Source organism: Elephantulus edwardii, unplaced genomic scaffold (genome assembly GCF_000299155.1).
Source record: "Elephantulus edwardii isolate Elephantulus edwardi_28Jun2011 unplaced genomic scaffold, EleEdw1.0 scaffold00048, whole genome shotgun sequence".
Classification (NCBI taxonomy): domain Eukaryota; kingdom Metazoa; phylum Chordata; class Mammalia; order Macroscelidea; family Macroscelididae; genus Elephantulus; species Elephantulus edwardii.
In genome coordinates, this window is record NW_006399798.1 from 2,126,795 (window position 1) to 2,143,958 (window position 17,164).

At 49.6% G+C, this 17,164-nt stretch overlaps 2 protein-coding genes across 2 annotated transcripts in view; both read right to left on the reverse strand.

Annotated features, from left to right (window-relative positions):
- The window catches only part of RNF213 (ring finger protein 213), a 107,094-nt gene that overhangs the window by 4,418 nt on the left and 85,512 nt on the right, over positions 1 to 17,164 (reverse strand). The window contains exons 57-70 of the mRNA XM_006886327.1: positions 16,693 to 16,852; positions 15,734 to 15,910; positions 13,306 to 13,309; positions 11,853 to 11,944; positions 11,131 to 11,382; positions 9,423 to 9,555; positions 9,024 to 9,107; positions 8,287 to 8,467; positions 7,827 to 8,028; positions 6,919 to 6,996; positions 3,109 to 3,303; positions 2,663 to 2,752; positions 2,404 to 2,582; positions 628 to 772 (exon numbers count right to left, since the gene is read on the reverse strand). Coding sequence (XP_006886389.1) covers positions 628 to 772; positions 2,404 to 2,582; positions 2,663 to 2,752; positions 3,109 to 3,303; positions 6,919 to 6,996; positions 7,827 to 8,028; positions 8,287 to 8,467; positions 9,024 to 9,107; positions 9,423 to 9,555; positions 11,131 to 11,382; positions 11,853 to 11,944; positions 13,306 to 13,309; positions 15,734 to 15,910; positions 16,693 to 16,852 — 1,972 coding nt within the window. The remainder of the gene's footprint in view (positions 1 to 627; positions 773 to 2,403; positions 2,583 to 2,662; positions 2,753 to 3,108; positions 3,304 to 6,918; positions 6,997 to 7,826; positions 8,029 to 8,286; positions 8,468 to 9,023; positions 9,108 to 9,422; positions 9,556 to 11,130; positions 11,383 to 11,852; positions 11,945 to 13,305; positions 13,310 to 15,733; positions 15,911 to 16,692; positions 16,853 to 17,164) is intronic.
- Positions 14,917 to 15,666, reverse strand: LOC102847836 (pulmonary surfactant-associated protein D-like). Its single transcript, XM_006886296.1, has 2 exons — positions 15,491 to 15,666; positions 14,917 to 14,926 (listed from the first exon to the last, which is right to left on the reverse strand). The coding sequence occupies exons 1-2, from the start codon at positions 15,664 to 15,666 to the stop codon at positions 14,917 to 14,919; spliced, it is 186 nt and encodes a 61-aa protein (XP_006886358.1).

The window sequence follows — 17,164 nt, forward strand, 5'->3', positions numbered from 1 at the left end:
TAGGGGAGGGGACTCGGCCGGCATGTCCCTGACTCCTTGTCCCGTGCTCCTCACAGGAAAGGCTCCAACCCCTTGGAATCTGGCAGTGAACCTGAGCAGGATGTACCATATGGCTTAAGGCACTCATGAAATACTCCTGTTTTTCTTATATTTTGGAGAATAAAAAAAAAAGTCTGGCACTTTTTCATACCTTCATACCCCAGAATTCTCTGCCTAACCTTAGAATTTAGGACAGAGAAGGAAGCTACATTTTCTTCTGAGTGCAGAGTAAATGAGAAAAAACAAACAAACAAACAAACATACCAACATGAAAGCAAAAAGAAATCCCTGGGTTTTCTCCCCTCCTTCTACCTGTGCAGGAGCTGAGGAAGGAGGAGCCGGGAGGGGGTGTGTGCCGGTTGAGAGGCCGGTGGGGACATCCCCCTGCAGTGAGCTGTGAAGTGTCCCCACGGGGTCTCTCCTAGAGTGTGAAGTCATATTCCTCAAACAAGCCATAAGCTCACACAGCACATCTTGGACTTGATTGTGCTTGCGGGCACATTCCATACGAACACGTCCAAAGGCAGCCGCCAGCCTGGGATGGAATCTCGTCCATGGATGAGGGAGAGGAGGGGTGCTCTATCTCACGTGCCGGGCCTGCTTCAGCCTGGCCGCCATGTTCCATACGGAGACGCAGCTGGAGAGGAGAATGTCTTCTGGAAAGTCAAATTCCAGTTCGGGAGGAATGTCACTTTCTTTTCCATGCATGTAATTCACCAGAGTAACCCTCAGGCTGAAAAACCAAGGAGCAGAGACAAGATTTAAAATAAGCTCTCAAACAACATAAGTGGACCACTCAGTGGTCACTTATTCCAGTGGTCAACAAATCAGTGTTCACCAAGACTAGGACAACTGAGGTCAGGGGAGGACATGAAGCCTCTGAGTTACTGACTAGACCTAGCCCCTGGGGGTCAAGGTTTTTGTGCACGACATCTGCTTCCCATGGCACAGGAGGCAGGCCCCCTAGCACTCCATGGTGCTGACCTTAACGATGGCCCGCTGAATGATTTTAAGCCGCAGGTAATGCCAGCGGCTTGTTTACCAAGCTGTGTAAGAACCCAGAGTGTTGGCAGCATGGTCTGCAGCATGGCGCACTGCTAACCAGAAGAACTTGTGTCTCCCACAGCTGGACTCCAGCAGCAGAATCTAGAAGAAGGTCAGTCCCCTCCGTTAGGACAGCTAGCCTCAGACATCCAATGGAGGGTGACTATGAGCTGGAGTTCCTGGCAGGGAGGAGTGTAAAACCAAGGAGGGCTGGGGGGACAGACACTAACACACATGGCCACTGACCCACATGAGAAAGGTTCACCCAGAGGCACCTCAGAAACAAAGATCAATTTCAGAACCCCAGCCCCTGACAGCCCTGCAGAACAGTTCTATTCAGGCAAACATGGGGTGCTAGGGGCTGGAATTCACGGAGGGCAGACTGAACCTCAGAATTCTCAAAAGGCTTCTATTCCATTTTACACGTTCTATTAATGAAGGTGGTATGTCTAAAGGAATCTTGTTCCGACACTGACAGTTCAGGAGAGGAAAGCTTTGTAGAGGAAGGACGAAGGATGTTAGGTGTCCACGGGGCTGCACCCCCTTAAGGGAAGACCACACAGGAAATGCATCCATGAGAAAAAACGCGGCCTGACCATCTACATAGAAAAAGTACAGTCAAGTTAGATCCCCATCACCATACAAAAATTCAGCTGGTTAACACAGCAAGTGTACAACACACAACGATGGAACCATCAGGACGGGGTCCTTTCTCGGTGTCGCTGCTGAGGGAGTTCTGTCCGACCTGACATGAAAGGCTGAGCGGGACAGAGCATCTGCAGCTCCTAACTGACCAAGGCTGACCCTTGAGCCGGTGTAAAGAGCCTGCACAAGTCACTAGGAGGTCACTCAGAAGGTAAAGGACTGGCTGACAGGGAAAGCAATTGCCATCTCACTAATCAGTTAACTAATTAGTTAGGAGGACAAGTGAAACCACACGGAGCCCTGTACTGGCCTGTCAGGTTGGAAAACATTAGAGCAGGTAACGTCCACATTGCTTACTGGCATATGTTGCTTTTGCAGCACTATAGCTTGGTCTAAGAAATAGAAAACGCACTTCTCTTTGACACAGTAAGTCAACTTATAACTCTATAACTCATTATAGAGAGTATATGACACATGGAATGATTAAAACTACCAACGCAAAAAAAAAAATTAAAAAAAAAATCCACAACAAACAAACTACCAACGCCAGTGGAGGTTAGAACCCAAAAAGCTAGCTGTCGGGTGCGCTGGGAGAACAGTAGGAAATATCAAGAAGGACCCCCAGGGACACAGCCTGCCTCGGGGTCTACCTGCCCCCCAGTCCGCAGGACTTACGGCCACGTCGGGTTGAAACCATCCTCGGTGGGCAGGCGCTTTAACTTGAGGACAATCAGCTCATGCAGCTCCAGCAGGAAGCTGTCCAGGTCCGTCTGCTGCAGGAAGGTACGGAGGAGCCTGGCGTCTGCTGCGCCTAGTTCCGCCTTATACATGGAACCAATTTCCCTAAACGGGTCCTGCAGTGAGATCGGAGAGAGTCAAACTGAAGCACAGAAGAGCAGGCCCGGCGTGAAGGGAGAGCCCGAGGGCAGCTTACGTGTCCCTGTCGTAGCAGCTGCTCGCACTTGTGGGAGGAGAGGACGTGCCACAGGGCGATGGTGTGCTGGAGCTGACACCTGGTGAGGGCCTGTGGACGGAGGGAGTCCTGAGGACGTGGAAGGCGTGGCCTCCCCTTGGGTCTGTTCTCGTTTGTGGGTCTGTTCTCTTCCCTTCAGTTCTCTGTGCATTTCCCTCCTGACACTATCTCGTTTCCAGGTCCTTAGCTCACTTGTTTCAGCTTCCAGACTCTGCCAGGAAGTGGTGCCAGAGCCCCTGCGCTCATCTGGTTCACAGCCTCAGTCACACCCCGGTGCACGGTCTAGACTCTTAGCATTTAAAGCGCATTCCAACCGTGTGTGGCCCCCTAGTGAGGGGCTGCTCTTGTGTCTTTGTGAGGTGAGGCAGAGCTGATCCCCTTTGAAGAAAACTTTCCACACGACCCACCTCTAAAATAGGATTCGTCTGATCACCCATGCGCAAGATGTCTTGGATATACGTTAACAGGGGCATGTTCGCATCACCACCAGTCGTGCTCAGAAAGCCCAAGGTGACTTCTATGACTGACAGAGCTTCACAGGCGTCGCTGAAGGACTGCAGCTGTCCACTGAGGGTACTGAGGGCTGCACTGGGGAGAGGTTCCTGAGGGGAAAGCAGGGCGCAGTCCACGAGTTAGAGTAATAGCTCCCCAGGAAGTAGTTACCCTCTGTCACAACCTAAGGTCACAAGCACTGAAGAACAAATGCAAGTCTCGAGGTGCAATATTTAGGGATTCTGTGGGCAGAATGTTGAATGGCCCAGGATGCATAAAAAGAAGATGGAAGGGAAAAAAAAAAGATGGAAGGAACCCACTGAGTCACCACTGTGTATGGTTTAAAAAGAACTGGCAGACACAGAAGAATTTCATGAAACAACAATGATCAAGAGCCTATGGTGATGAAAGAGGAAGTTCAAGCTGCTCTGAAGGAATTGGCAAAAAACAAGGCCCCAGGAATTGACAGCATGCCAACTGACCTATTTCAACAAACAGATGCTGCTTTGGACGTGCTCACCAGGCTGTGCCAAGAAATCTGGAGGACAACCATCTAGCCAACTGACTGGAAGAGATCTATATTTATTCCCTTTCAAAAAAAAAAGTGATCCGACAAGAGTGTGGAAATTATTGAACAATATCATTAATATCATATGCAAGCAAGATCCTGCTGAAATTATCCAAAAATGACTGGAACAGCACATTAACAAAGAACTGACAGACAGAAGTGCACGCTGGGTTTAGAAGAGAATATGGCACTAGGAACGTTATATCCAGTGTTAGACGAGTCTTAGCTGAAAGCAGAGAGTACCAGAGGAACATTTATCTGTGTTTCATTGATTATGCAAAGGCATTTGACTGTGTGGATCACAACAACTGTGGCTGACTTCAAGAAGAATGGAAATCCTAGATCACTTGATTGTGCTTATGCGAAACCTGCCTGTACTTGGACCAAGAGGCAGAGTCATCAGAACAGAGCAAGGGAACACTGCATGGTTCAAAATCAAAGAAGGTGTACACCAGGGATGCATCCCATCTCCATAACTTTTCAGTCTATATGCAGAACAGATGATCCAGGAGGCTGGGCTGTATGAGGAGGAATGTGGCATCAGGACTGAAGGAAGACTCATCAACAACTTGTGTTATGCAGATGACACAACCCTGCTTGCTGAAATTGAGGAAGATCTGAGGTATTTGCTGCAGAGGGTCAAGGACTGCAGCCTTCACTATGGACTGAAGCTCAATATCAGGAAAACAAAAGATTCTCACCACTGGACCAACTGGCAACAACATGAGAGACAGAGAAGAAAGAGATTGAGACTGTTAACAGATTCAGCTTGCTTGGTTCTATAATCAACACTCGGTACCAGCAGCCAGGAAATCAAAAGATGAGTTACACTGGGAAAATCTGCTGTCAGGGACCTCTCCAGAGTACTGAAGAGCAACAATGTCAGTCGGGAGACTAAGGTGCGCCTGATCCAGGCCATGGGCTTCACAGTTACTTGCTATGCATCAGAGAGCTGGATGGTGATTAATGATAATAGAACCAAATGCTTTTGAGCTGTGGTGCTGGAGAAGAGTACTGAGTATACTGTGGACTGCTAAGAAAACAAACAGGTCCATCCTAGAGAGGGTGAAACCAGGCTGCTCCTTGGAGGCAAGGGTTTTGAAGTTGGACACACTCTGGGGATGTTGCCAGGAGGGACCAGTCTTTGCAGAGGGACATTATGCTTGGAAAGGTGGAGGGACGGCACAAGAGAGGAAGAACCTAGACTTGACGGATTGACTCAGTGACTGGGGTAATAAGGGTAGGTGTGTGTGAAACTGGCTCTAAGGAGAGCAGGATTCGGAGCTATTGTAAATAGCGTTGCTATGAGTCACAGGTGACTCGATGGCACATAACAACAGCAGCAAGGCCACAAGACTGCCGAATGCCTGACAGCCAGCTCTCTGTGTTTAATGCTGTGCTCATGAAGGTTCCATCTGCCACACCCGCCTCGCTGTCCTCTCTGGCCACGACGCCTGTGTGACAAAATGGGTCGTCCGTGCCTGTACGGGGTCTCTGACCTCAAGGATAGCATAAGAGGGAATCTTGCAAGCCCTGTGCTTGTGAGTGGGCTGATGCCTGGATATTTGTTACAGATGGGTCTTCGTAATCCTGGGAAACCTCTGGAAATTAAGTTGCTTCTAGGATAAGAATGGGAGTTTCTGGGGAAAAATCAGGGGAACTTCACCAGAACTGGGATAAAGATTTAATTAAAGTCTTTAATCAGGAACCATTTGATGTTCCTGGAAATGATAACATACAAGATGAAAATATAAAAGAAATTGAGATTGCTCTTAAAAGTATAATTTTGAATATGATCTTTGAGTATGTATCTAATTCTTCTTTTGTGATACTTGCAACTCATATTTAGCAATGTAATTGTATATTAAGAGTATTAAGAGAAAGTTTAGACTAGTTTTAACAGCAGAAAGTCATAGTTAATGAGAATAAAACAGAGAGGTTTAAGAAAAGACTCAAAAGACAAACTTCTCTAAAAGTAAAGGTCTCTTTAAGAAATAGGAAATATTACCAGATAAATAACAGGTGGTGGGAAGAAAGTACTTATAAAGGACCATATGTCCTGCCAACTCCAACACCAGTACCTCTTCCTTATACAGACGTTTTGTATTCCAAGGAAAAAGAATTGAATATTACAAATTAACTTGGTAAAAACAAGTTAAAGGAAGTCGTCCACCTTAGTGCACATTGCCAAACAAAAAACAAATTAAAATCTTATGAAACAAGTTGCAAAAGCTATTGTTAAACATAGGAATGGTCCAGAGTGTAGGAAAATAGATGTTAAGATTCGTTAGGTACAGTACAAATATGAGTACAAAGGCAAAAACAAAGGTGGCTAAAATACAGTGACACAAAGTAGGAGAGGAAAGGAAGTGAAATGTAAATCATTAACCATTGTCTAGCAGATGACCAACATAAGGTCATTGTGTTTCTTGTTCAAAGAATGTTTAATAGCCGATGCTATTATTCAGTAATAGAAAATACTTTCTTTTTGTTAAAATCTTATGTGAGCTTTGTAATCACAAAATGTTGGCTATAAGTCAAGTTTAAACAAGTTTAAATGTATAAAAATCAAGCTTTTAGCATAATAAATCAGAGCTCTCTACATCATCCTGGTGTGCAGACTCTCATTTTCGCCGACTTCGTCCCTCACCTGCTCTTCACCAAGAAACCCCTTGAGTTTCTTGTCACGACCGTGGTCGGGTGGTCGGTGACATCCATCAGTAACTGTTCAGGTAATTTGCAGAAAAATAGACCCATTTGATCCTCAAAAAAACACTGTGTGATACATCTAGTTACCTGAGATTGAGAGCATGTGGACAGAAATTACCTTCCGTCTTTTTGCTTTAGCACCTGTGGTCATGACTGAGAGTCAATGCTCCCAGACTCAACTCTGAGTATACCCCACAAGAAAGCAGCTGCACCTTTGGGGTCCTGCCTGTTTTGTGTAAGAAGACAACACTGAGCAAGGGGCCCTCAGCAGGTCACCAAAACCTGACGGGTTCACAGTGTGTGCCAGGGGCAAGCCGGAGCGGCTGTGGTGTGAAGGCACTCGGACAGGCCAGCACTGAGGCTCTATCCAACTTACCCGGTGTATCCAACAGTGAGGCTCTATCCGTCTTACCTGGTGTACCCAACAGTGAGGCTCTATCCATCTTACCTGGTGTATCTTATTCTTGATGTCTGTGAAGAGGTGTTCATAGTTCCGGTCATGTCTGTATACCAGAGTAGGTATCCCCTAAAATGAAAGAGAAGCTTTTTTTAAAAAAAAAAATAGTTAAACCCACATGGAGGTTTCCAGAGATAGCAAAAGGAACTCAGCTACAGCACCATACACGAGGCGAGAGGAACCCTGCCTGCCGTGATGCTGGACTGTGCAGTCCAAGGACCACAAAGGCTCCAGATGAGGTGGAGTTGACAGTTCATCACAGTCCTGTTCAAGCCCTGCTGTGCCCAGACCACAGTGAACAAGGCCGTCCAGTTGTTGGCCATGGGGAGATGACACGTTGTTCCTTCAAGGCACAAGCACCATCAAAGAACGACTGAGAAGGGGCCGTGTGTGTCCAGGAAGGAGTGTGAAATGCAGGTGAGGTCAGAGGGGAGGGCTCACAGAGGGTGTAGGGATGCAACTGGGTGGAGGCCAGGCCAGGCTCCGGCGTGGACATGACTGAGTGGGCAGTGATGGCTGCTGAGAGTCCAGTCAGGAGCCGGTGCAGGGTCACATATCAGGCAGGAGTTTGGACCAAAGTGGGGCGTGGTGTCTAGATAGAGACCTACAGACGGCAATCCCCCCAGGACCTGATGCCAGGCTGTGTGGAGGCAAAGAGGCAGGGGGAAGAGGTGGCCACGAGGGTTTCCATGGGTAGTGGGTGACGCCGGTCACTATGTATGGTGGAGAAGTCTGGACACGAGTCCAGTGTGATCTGCAGAGCGAGCTGTGGCTCCGAGGGGCAGGTGCTGATGCAGAAGGAGGCTCAGGGAGGACTGTCCGGCACAGACGGGCATGACTGAGTGCACTGGGCTGGCTGTGATGGGAGCCACGCAGCTGGACACACGTGCGGGCCTCACCTTGAGGGTCAGCCTGGGTTTGCCCTGGAGGAAGCGGCCGGTGAGCTGGCGCTGGATCTTCTCGAGGTCGAACTCCTGCAGGGCTTCTCCACCCTGCTCCACTCTGTACTGGCAGTTGGAGAGAATCAGGGGCATCAGGTCCCGCTCCGGCTCGTAACTGATGACGTGCAGGTCGGTGACTTCAGAGGCATCGATGACGTAGCTGAGGGCATGAAGACAGCCAGGGCTGAGGCCGGCTCTGGGTGCCACGAGGACCCAGCGGACACGTGAGCTGCAGGGCTGACTGCTGCAGGGCTGACCGGCTGCAGGGCTGACCGGCTGCAGGGCTGACCGCTGCAGGGCTGACCGGCTGCAGGGCTGGCCGCTGCAGGGCTGACCCGCTGCAGGGCTGACCGCTGCAGGGCTGACTGGCTGCAGGGCTGACTGGCTGCAGGGCTGACCGGCTACTTCGTGCACTCACCTGCTCCTTTCCGTGGAGAACTCGTCCACTGTACGCACCATCTCATTGTGCAGGTGGATCAGGTAGCTGACTAAGGCGGTGGCACAGAGGCCCCGCTCCCGGCGCCGCGGCAGGATGACCTCAAAGGGGGCGTCCAGATCGAGGTCGGTGCTGCAGTAGTCCTGAGGAAGCTTGAGCTCACCTGGAAACAGCAGGGGCCCTGCCGTCAGGAAACGGCAGGCCACGGGGGTCCTGCTCCACACCTCAGTCCTCACGTCAGGGGAAGCCTGCCTTTACGCACGCGGGCGGAGGAAGAACTTGGAAGTCACCAACCACTGCACAAAGCTGGGGCCAGGAACCACCCCTCCTCTGTGTGCTCAGAGGCTTTGAGGGTATGCAGCCTCTCCCTGTATTTCTTTCTTGTTAGGTGTTGTTACATCTGGTCTGACGCACAGTGACTCCCCTGCAGCAGAACTAAGCCTGCCTGGTTCTGCGCTATCCTGGTAAATCTCCACTGTGCTGAAGCCCACCAATGCAGTTGCTATGACAACCCAATACTACATATCCACATGCAGGACTAACGTGTTACGTCACTTATCCCAGACAGTCCCGTCCAAAGGCTCATAGACCCAGCACTGACCTGCACAAACTATGGGGCTGTGATGTCAGGGACAGACAAAATTAGGCTCAGGAGAAGGTCTCTCCAGCAGCCAACGCTCCTGCTATGTCGTATGATAGGGGCCATACAACGCACTTACCGCTGGTCTCGAGTGATTTCCTCAGCTGGTTCCACGTCATGAGAAAGACAGTGATTTTGTCATGAAACAACTTTTTCATCCCATCTGAGCAAAAACCAACACAACAAACTTTCAGAACCCATGTTAGCACCAGTCTGGGGAACACCTATAACGACTCTTTGGAGAGAATCAACTTCACCTTCATGAAATCATATACATGTTTTAAAAGCTCTTTTAACACAAAGCAGATCTGAGGAGCCAGACAGAGCTGTAGCACAAGCCTCTGATGTGTCTCTGGGACTCGTGAACCCTCACATTTCATGCCAACAGCTGAGGATGCGGTGCACTCCCCACCCCCAGCTTAAATGCTTTCCTGAGCCACCCTGCACAGGGCGTCCTGCCCAGTTACCAACGTCCTACCTGACTCCTGACTGCTGATAAAATCCTTGAGGGATCTGAATTTGACCTCTGACACATTCTGGAATCGCTTTACCAGGTTCCTTTGCAGGGCCAAAATCTCAGGCAGGAATTTCACCAGTCTCAGTTCTGGTTCCTGGGAAGAGCAGACACTCAGTGCATTTTTAATAAGATATCTAAGAAGCGGTATGAGGGAAACCTCTATGGCTGCTGGCTCAGGACTGTGTTTGATCTGGTCAGCCTGGCTTTTGACACATCAGAGCTGGGAAAAGGGGACAGAACCATACTTGTCTTCTGGCAGCCGTCTCCTGGCTGCACTCGGAGACAGAGCGTGGGACAGGGCAGAGGCCCCGCCTGCCTGCATGGCACTCACATATCCATGCGTGTGCCATCAGGACTGAGCTGGGCATGGAGAGAAGCTTCTCAAAGCAGGAAGATCAAGACGTGGATACTGGTGCTGCATTATTGCTGGATGTTGTTTTGAAGAACTGACATCCACCACCTTCAGTTTAATAAGGCCGAGAACATCACAGAGTTCACAGTGTTCCTACGAAGTGCTTCCTAGAGTTAATGAAACTTCTTGAATAGAAAAGCCAGAAGCACCTAATATTTTTTAAATCTAGCAAAGGATTTAAAAAAAATAACTTTTTTATCGTGTTTTGAGTAAAGGTTTACAAAACAAATTAATTTTTTTTTTCTTGTTATGTGTCATTGAGTCAGATCTGACTGGCACAGGAAGAAGCTGCTCCCCCACTTTTTCCAGTGGAGCATCTGGTGGATTCAAACCATGCGCCTTTGGGATTGCAGCGCAGTTTCTTGTCACTAGGCCACCAGAGCTCCCTCAAAGCAAATTTTTTTTTCATTCAACTATTTACACACATTTTTTATAACATTAATTTTAATACTTATGATGTAATAATCATTTCCCCCCATTTCTTCCCTTTAACTATGATTTCCATTAATCTGTCTATATCTTTCTCTTTCCTTTATTTTAGTGATGTTGTGCTAACCATCTCCTATTAGATACTATCTTTGCTGTCACCCTTATCAATATGTACCTTTGATTTATCTACTAAGTTGCTTTCTTTTATTTTTTTAAAGAATCATCTTAGTTCTTGCTAGACTATAAACGCTGGCTCATGGAGAGAAATGCTTATGAAATACACAGGAGGAAGGAAAGGACCGCGTGGACTGACATTAGAAAGGATGTGTTCCCAGCTCTGACACACGGGGCTGGGATACTGCACTGCCCTGGTCCTGCCCTGGCCCCTCACACTTGTCCTCCTGCCTTCAGCCTGAGGCTACAGTTGAACAGGGACAGGGTTGGTGGGTTTGATCCGGCGAGCATTCCTGACTCAGTTGTTTGTTTTTGTCAGAAGTCCCTATGCTCTTACGTTTCACTGCGTGATCGGAGAGGCACTCTTCTGGTTCTTCATTTCGTTATGTCGTTGAGTTGGCTCTGGTCTCATCTACCAGAACAAGATGCGACCTAGTCCTCCACGTCTTCACGGCAGAATCCAGGGCCGTAGGCAATGGCCTCCCATGCAGGTCACTACTAATTCCAACTTGGGCTGTATTTCATCTGTGACTTGATGCTTCCACTCTGTCTTGTTTGAAGTATGTGATGTTCTGTCTAAAGGACACTAAAGGACTCTGGGGTCAACAGAGGAGACCGCCCAGCAGCACAGGCCCACACGGTGAGCGGACCTACCATCTGCAGGAACTTCCAGAGGACGGGCACTGCCTCCCGGCTGCTTTTCTGCTCCACCACGTGCTGCAGGTGCTCGGCGGTGACCCTCTTTCTGGGTCTCCACATCTTAGAGCAATGGACCGCGCTCTTTTGGGGCAGGTGACACAGGAAGGCCGAAGGGTCGCCGTAGATGATTTTGGCCACGGGGTTGGAGCTGACGCGTTCATCTTGGCTGATGAGAGCGTTGACAGCCAGCAGAGTTTTGTCGAGATGCTAAAGAAGAACGTGAAAGACACCACCATGAACAGACTAGGACGCCAAGCGGTCTCCTTTGTTGTAATTCAAGCATTTCTCTTTGTAGGTTTATGTCTCCCCAAATAGAATGAGATTCAAAGACCTGGATTTTATTCCCATTCTTTTTTCCTGACTCTGTTCACTGAGGAGCTTGGTGAACCTTGATACTTTTATCTACCGCAGGAACAATCGCTCTCTAAATCCTAATGCGTGACAGTGGACAGCCACATGGCGGTGTTTCTCTACCTTTCCTCTCACTCTCTGCTGTAAAAACAACAGAGAACTGCCACCTGGTCGCCCCTTAGCCCGACTCACCCACTGCCTCAGGTGGAAGGGGCACTGGACAGAGAACACCTCCATCGAAGGCTTCCTACAGACTTCCAAAAGGCACCATGGGCCGAGAGCCCAGGGGTGCCCCGTTTTCCTAACCACGAGCCGTCAGTACTCACCTCCAGCTCAGAGGAAATGATCGGCTCCACAGCCTTCTCCCAGCTGTTTCTCAGCTCTCTGGTGGACAATCTTGCATCAAAATGTAAGTGCCCTGCAAAGAAAAATAGCATCTGTGGGTCGGGAAACACTGAGTATCGTCAGTGTTCCTTTTAGAAGGGTGGGTCTTTTCCTAACTTGAATGGTTCCTGCTGCTCCCACCAACCTAAGGATTTTTGTGCAGATGTCCAACCTCTAACATTTCCCCGCCCACACAAGTATAGCCCTAAAGTCATATGTATTCTGAATGAAATAACTGTGAGGACAGGAATTGGAAGCCAAGCCCTTCACAGCTGCTTCTGAGCCAGCAGGCAGCTTTGCAGTCCCAGGACATGGATATGGGCCATAGACACTGCTGGCATACTTAATTCAAGGACCAGGTCTTACATACTTGGAGGAAAGGACTATGCTCGTGAATCAAAGACTTAACACTGAGAAAATGTTACTACGACCAAAAGTGATCTACAGATACAATTTAACTTAGAGCCCATCATCATTCTTTAGAGAGATGGAAACAGTAATCACCAATTGTATCTGGAAAGGAAAGAGATGTTGGATAAGCAAAGCACGAGTGAAGAGGAAAACGTAGGAAGCCCTGCACCTCCGGATTTCAAAGCCCCAGGAAGCACTCTGCAGAGTGACAGGTACACGGACCAGTGGAGTAGTATTGAGACCCCGGAAAGGAATCCATGCATCTATGGACAGGCGATCCCTGAGGAAGAGATGAGATCCATTCAATACGGAAAGGACAGCCTCTTAACAAATGGTGCTGGTAAATTTGGATATCTGCTTGCAGAAAATGGAAACAGGATCCGTACTTCATACCACACACAAAAACTAACTCAAGGTGGATCAAGGACTGACGTGTAAAACTTAGATAAAGTTTATAGAAGAAAAGATTAATGCCAATGTGGTGGCCCTAGTCTACGGCATACTGCTGTTGTGGACTGGAGAGTGGGAACTGGCCCACAGCTGACCCTCCAACGGGTTTTCAGAGGCAACTCATCACACGGGAGGAGACTGCTCATCTTTCTCCCATGGAGAAGCTGGTGGCCTCGAACCACATTCCTCTGTGATTGCAGCGCAGCTTCTTGCCTCTAGGCCACCAGAGCTCCCAACTTAATCTTAGCCAAAATGCTGAGAAGCAAGAATTTATGGCATAAGTAGACTCATATAGAATTGAAAAGGAGTCATTGATAGAGGATATCTAGAAGACTGGGACTTCCTAAAAGTGAAATCTGCAGGTACATCAGAATATTTCTCCAAAAGAGTAAAAGGACAATCTACAGACTGGGAAAAGTATTTGACAATGATATATCTGATAAGGAACTATTCTAAAATTTGTAGAAAATGACAACATTTCAACAAGAAAATGACAACTCAATTACAAAACGGACAGAGGACATGAAAAGACACTTCGCTAAAGAACACATTGTTATTGTTGTTGTTATGTGCCATCAAGTCGCTTGCTAGATGACTAATCAACACACAAGGAGATGCCAAGATCTAGCTGTTGTGAGGAGCCTGCAAGTTGGAGCAGACTTGGCTGACCACCCAGCAGGTTCGCAGAGGCTGGAAACTGCCCAAGAGGAGACTGTCCATCTGTCATCCTCAGAGGAGCTGGTGGATTTGAACTGCCTGCCTCTGGATTGGCAGTGCAACTTTCTACCCAGTGGCCACCAGAGCTCCCTTCCTGGCTCTGTTGTCGCCACCTGACGCTGAGTCAGAAGTGCCTCATAGAGGGGCCTCCTGGGGATTTTCAGAGGCTGTAAATCACATAGGCGGAGACCCCTCGTCTTTCTCTAGACGAACAGCTGGTGGATTTGAACTTCCTGCCTTTGGCTTCGCAGTGCAACTCCTTACCAGCAGGCCGCCAGAGCTCTCCTCATTAGCTACCGTTGTGCACTGTCAAGACAGCACGGACTCAGAGCTGACCCTCCAGTGGGTTTTCAGAGCCAGTAAATCACACGAGAGGAGACTGCCCATCTTTCTCCCATGCAGCGGCTGGTGGATTCAAACCACATGCTTTGGGGTTGGTAGTACAGCTCCTTACCCCTCGGCTATCACAGCTCCTAAACAGTAAATCGCAAAGAAGGAGATGCCCTCCCATCTCCCACGAAGCAGAGCTCTTGGAGAGATACAGACCAAAACAACCGTGAGATACCGTCTCACCGCAGCCACGATAGCAAGATTCAGCAGGACAATAAACAACACATGTCGGCAGGGATGTGCAGAGATTGGAACTCATACACCGGTAAGTGGAGAGAAGAGTGAGGCTGGCAAGGATTGTATTCTACTCGGTTCTATAATCGATGCCTAAAGTAGCAGTAGTGAAAAGTAAAGAAAATAAAAAAAACTAAAACAAGGTACTGCATTGGGAAAAATGTGCGGGAAAAGATCTCTTTAATGTGTTAAAACCCAAAGCTATCACCTTGAGGACTAAGGTGCGCTCGGCCCCGGCCGTGGTCTATTCGGTCACTTCCTGTGGGAGCTCTGGTGGCCTAGTGGTAAGAAGCTGTGCTGCAATTCTGAAGGCATGTGGTTTGAATCTGCCAGGTGTTCCACAAGTGGACACCTGTGCTAGTTACTGCCTTTAAAAACCCACTGAGGGTCAGCTATGGGTCAGTTCCGACTCGATGGTCCTCTACATCAACAAGAACTCAACATCAACAACGTAGGAATATGAAAGCTGGACACTGAGTAAGGGAGATGTAAGAATTGATGTCTGAATTGTGGTGCTGAGGAAGAATACCACGGTTTACCGGACAAAATGATCTTGAAAGACATTCAGTCAGAATGCTCTGGAAGAAGCAAACGTATGAGGAGTCGCCTCGCATCATTTGGGTATGTCATCAAGAGGGGGCCAGGCCCTGGGGAAGGATGATACGCTTGGACAAGTGGAGGGTGGCTGAGAAGGAAGATAAGCCTCCTTGGGATGGACAGGCACTGGGGCTGCGTCACAGCACAGGGCGGCTTCCAATCTCTTGTGCGCAGGGTTTCCATGAGTTAGCACTTACTCAGTGACCCCTAGGAACAACTGTCAGCACAGGACAGGCGACAAGGACAGTCAGGACAGAACATCCATCTATTTAATGGTGATTGATCCCTGGCAAACACCACGCTTTTTGGCGGGTCTATGTTCCCAGCCCCAACTCACAGTGGCCCATGTGCTGTGGCATCAGACACTGTGGCCCGCAGGGTCCCCTGGGTCAGGAATCTCGGACAAAACCTGCCCAGCACAGTGCTGACCTGCAAGCCCTCCGACACGGGGTGGCTCCACGTGCGTGGACCGGCCAGGACTCCAGCCCAGTGTGCTAGGGGAATTCTCCCGTTGAAACTGATGCTCCCAATGCAGCAAGGAAACTAGGCACAGGGCTGAGCGTGGAGATGGAGGGTGTCCCCACATGTAACACTGCAGACCCGTGTGAGTGTCACAGAGCTCAGGGGGCACACAGGGAAAATGGAAGCAAGACGAACCGGTTCCAGTCTCCTATCCAGTGGGGCTTCCCCGGGCCACCACCCTCTCACGCCAGTATTTTACTTGAGTCTAGAGCGTCAGAAGCAGCCTGGCTACTTCGCAGTGTGGCACCTCCATCCTTACCCAGCACTCCCCTCGGCCCAGTACCCCCTCTGGCCCACGTCCTTACACTGGCCCAGCAGCCCCTCTGGCCCAACACCCCCTCTGACCCAGCACCCCTCTGGCCCAGCACCCCCCTCTGGCCCAGCACCCCCCTCTGGCCCAGCCCCCCTCTCTGGCCCAGCACCCCTCTGGCCCATGTCCTTACACTGGCCCAGCACCCCTTATGTCCCAGTACCCCTCTGTCCCATCACCCCCCCGGCCCACGTCCTTACACTGGCTCGAGCTGGAGAGGAGGCAGCGCAGTGTCAGGTGCACCAGGTGAGCAGTCTCGTCAGCGCTCTTGCCCAGCATCTTGGTCAGCTGCTCCACGTTCCTCTGAATGTGCTGCTGCAGGAACCTCTGTGGATCCTGCACGGGAGGCTTGATGAGGTTTCTCAAAGCCTGTAGCAGCAGGGGACACCGAGGGGAAGACCTTGTTTAAAAGTGACAGGGCATGGGACACAGTCCTAAGACGGTGTCTGACATCCAAGAAGTCAGCACCGAGGGCACAGGGCAGAGCCCACCCTGCAGCTTGAGAGAGTCAGAGGGAAGCTGGAGTCTCTGATGCTGCTGGGGCCGCCAACTTTCCTCTCCTGGCTGGTGTGAACTTGACCCTGCTGGTTTCACAGTCTCTCCTCTCTTGGCTGGTGTGAACTCAGAAACCTGGCAGCATCTCTGGAGCGTGCCATGCAGACACAGGTGAAATCTCAATTGCAGCAGCCTGTCCACCTACCAGGTGTGGACCTAAGGCACAGACTGCTCATTAAAGTGGATTTCATCCAATCTGATGAAGAGTTCTCCCATATCTTCATGTATCACAGTGGAGAAATCAGGCATGTGTAAATGCCATAGACTCTTTGCAGTGTCTGTTGTGTTGTCTGTTGCCCCCCAGTCAATTCTGAGTGACAGTGACCTCTGGTGACAGAGCAGAACTACCTGCATGGTCTCTATGGCTGCACACTGTCAGGGCTTTCTGGCAAGGGGCTGCTGCACGGGCTGTTGAACTCTGATAATTTAGTTAGAAAGAAAGTGCTTAACAGCTGCCCCACCAGGGCTCCACTTTGTGACTTAAGGAACAAGAATCCACAGGAAGTGACAAAGACTCGTGAGACAAGACTCCCCACGAGAAAACTAGAGCGGGTGGCCATGGGGAGAGAAGGCGGGTGTCACTGTGCTGTGCATACTTGGGGACTCTTGGTGGCTCCCAGGAGCAGAGCCAGGTGTGTGAGCAAGCGGAGGAGAATGAAGACCACTGGGGAGAGGGCTCGGTCTGAAACTACCACCGTGTCTCTGGCAACAGGGTTTCCCAGCACATGGCCAGTCTGAGTTCTGTCTGTGTTATTTCTGCAAAAGACAAGAGCAATAAAGTCTTCTCAGTGCTAGAGGCACCCAGATCTTGGGACGTGGAGAATGAGGTCAGAGTTTAGGGGAACAAAAGAAAAGCCAAAACCCAATCATAGTAAAGCCTTTCTTTTCAAAAAGCCCTACCAAGTCCAGGGTCTTTTTCTTTGTTGACGAGCTCACCCTTCTGACTGGCCCCAAGCCCTCGGCACTGACTGTACAGGGCTCACGTGACTAGCTTTGCTGTCCCTGGGCAATATTATTGGGATGGGTCTGGATCTGCTGCTGGGGTCACTGTGGGGAGTGGGCAGGCAG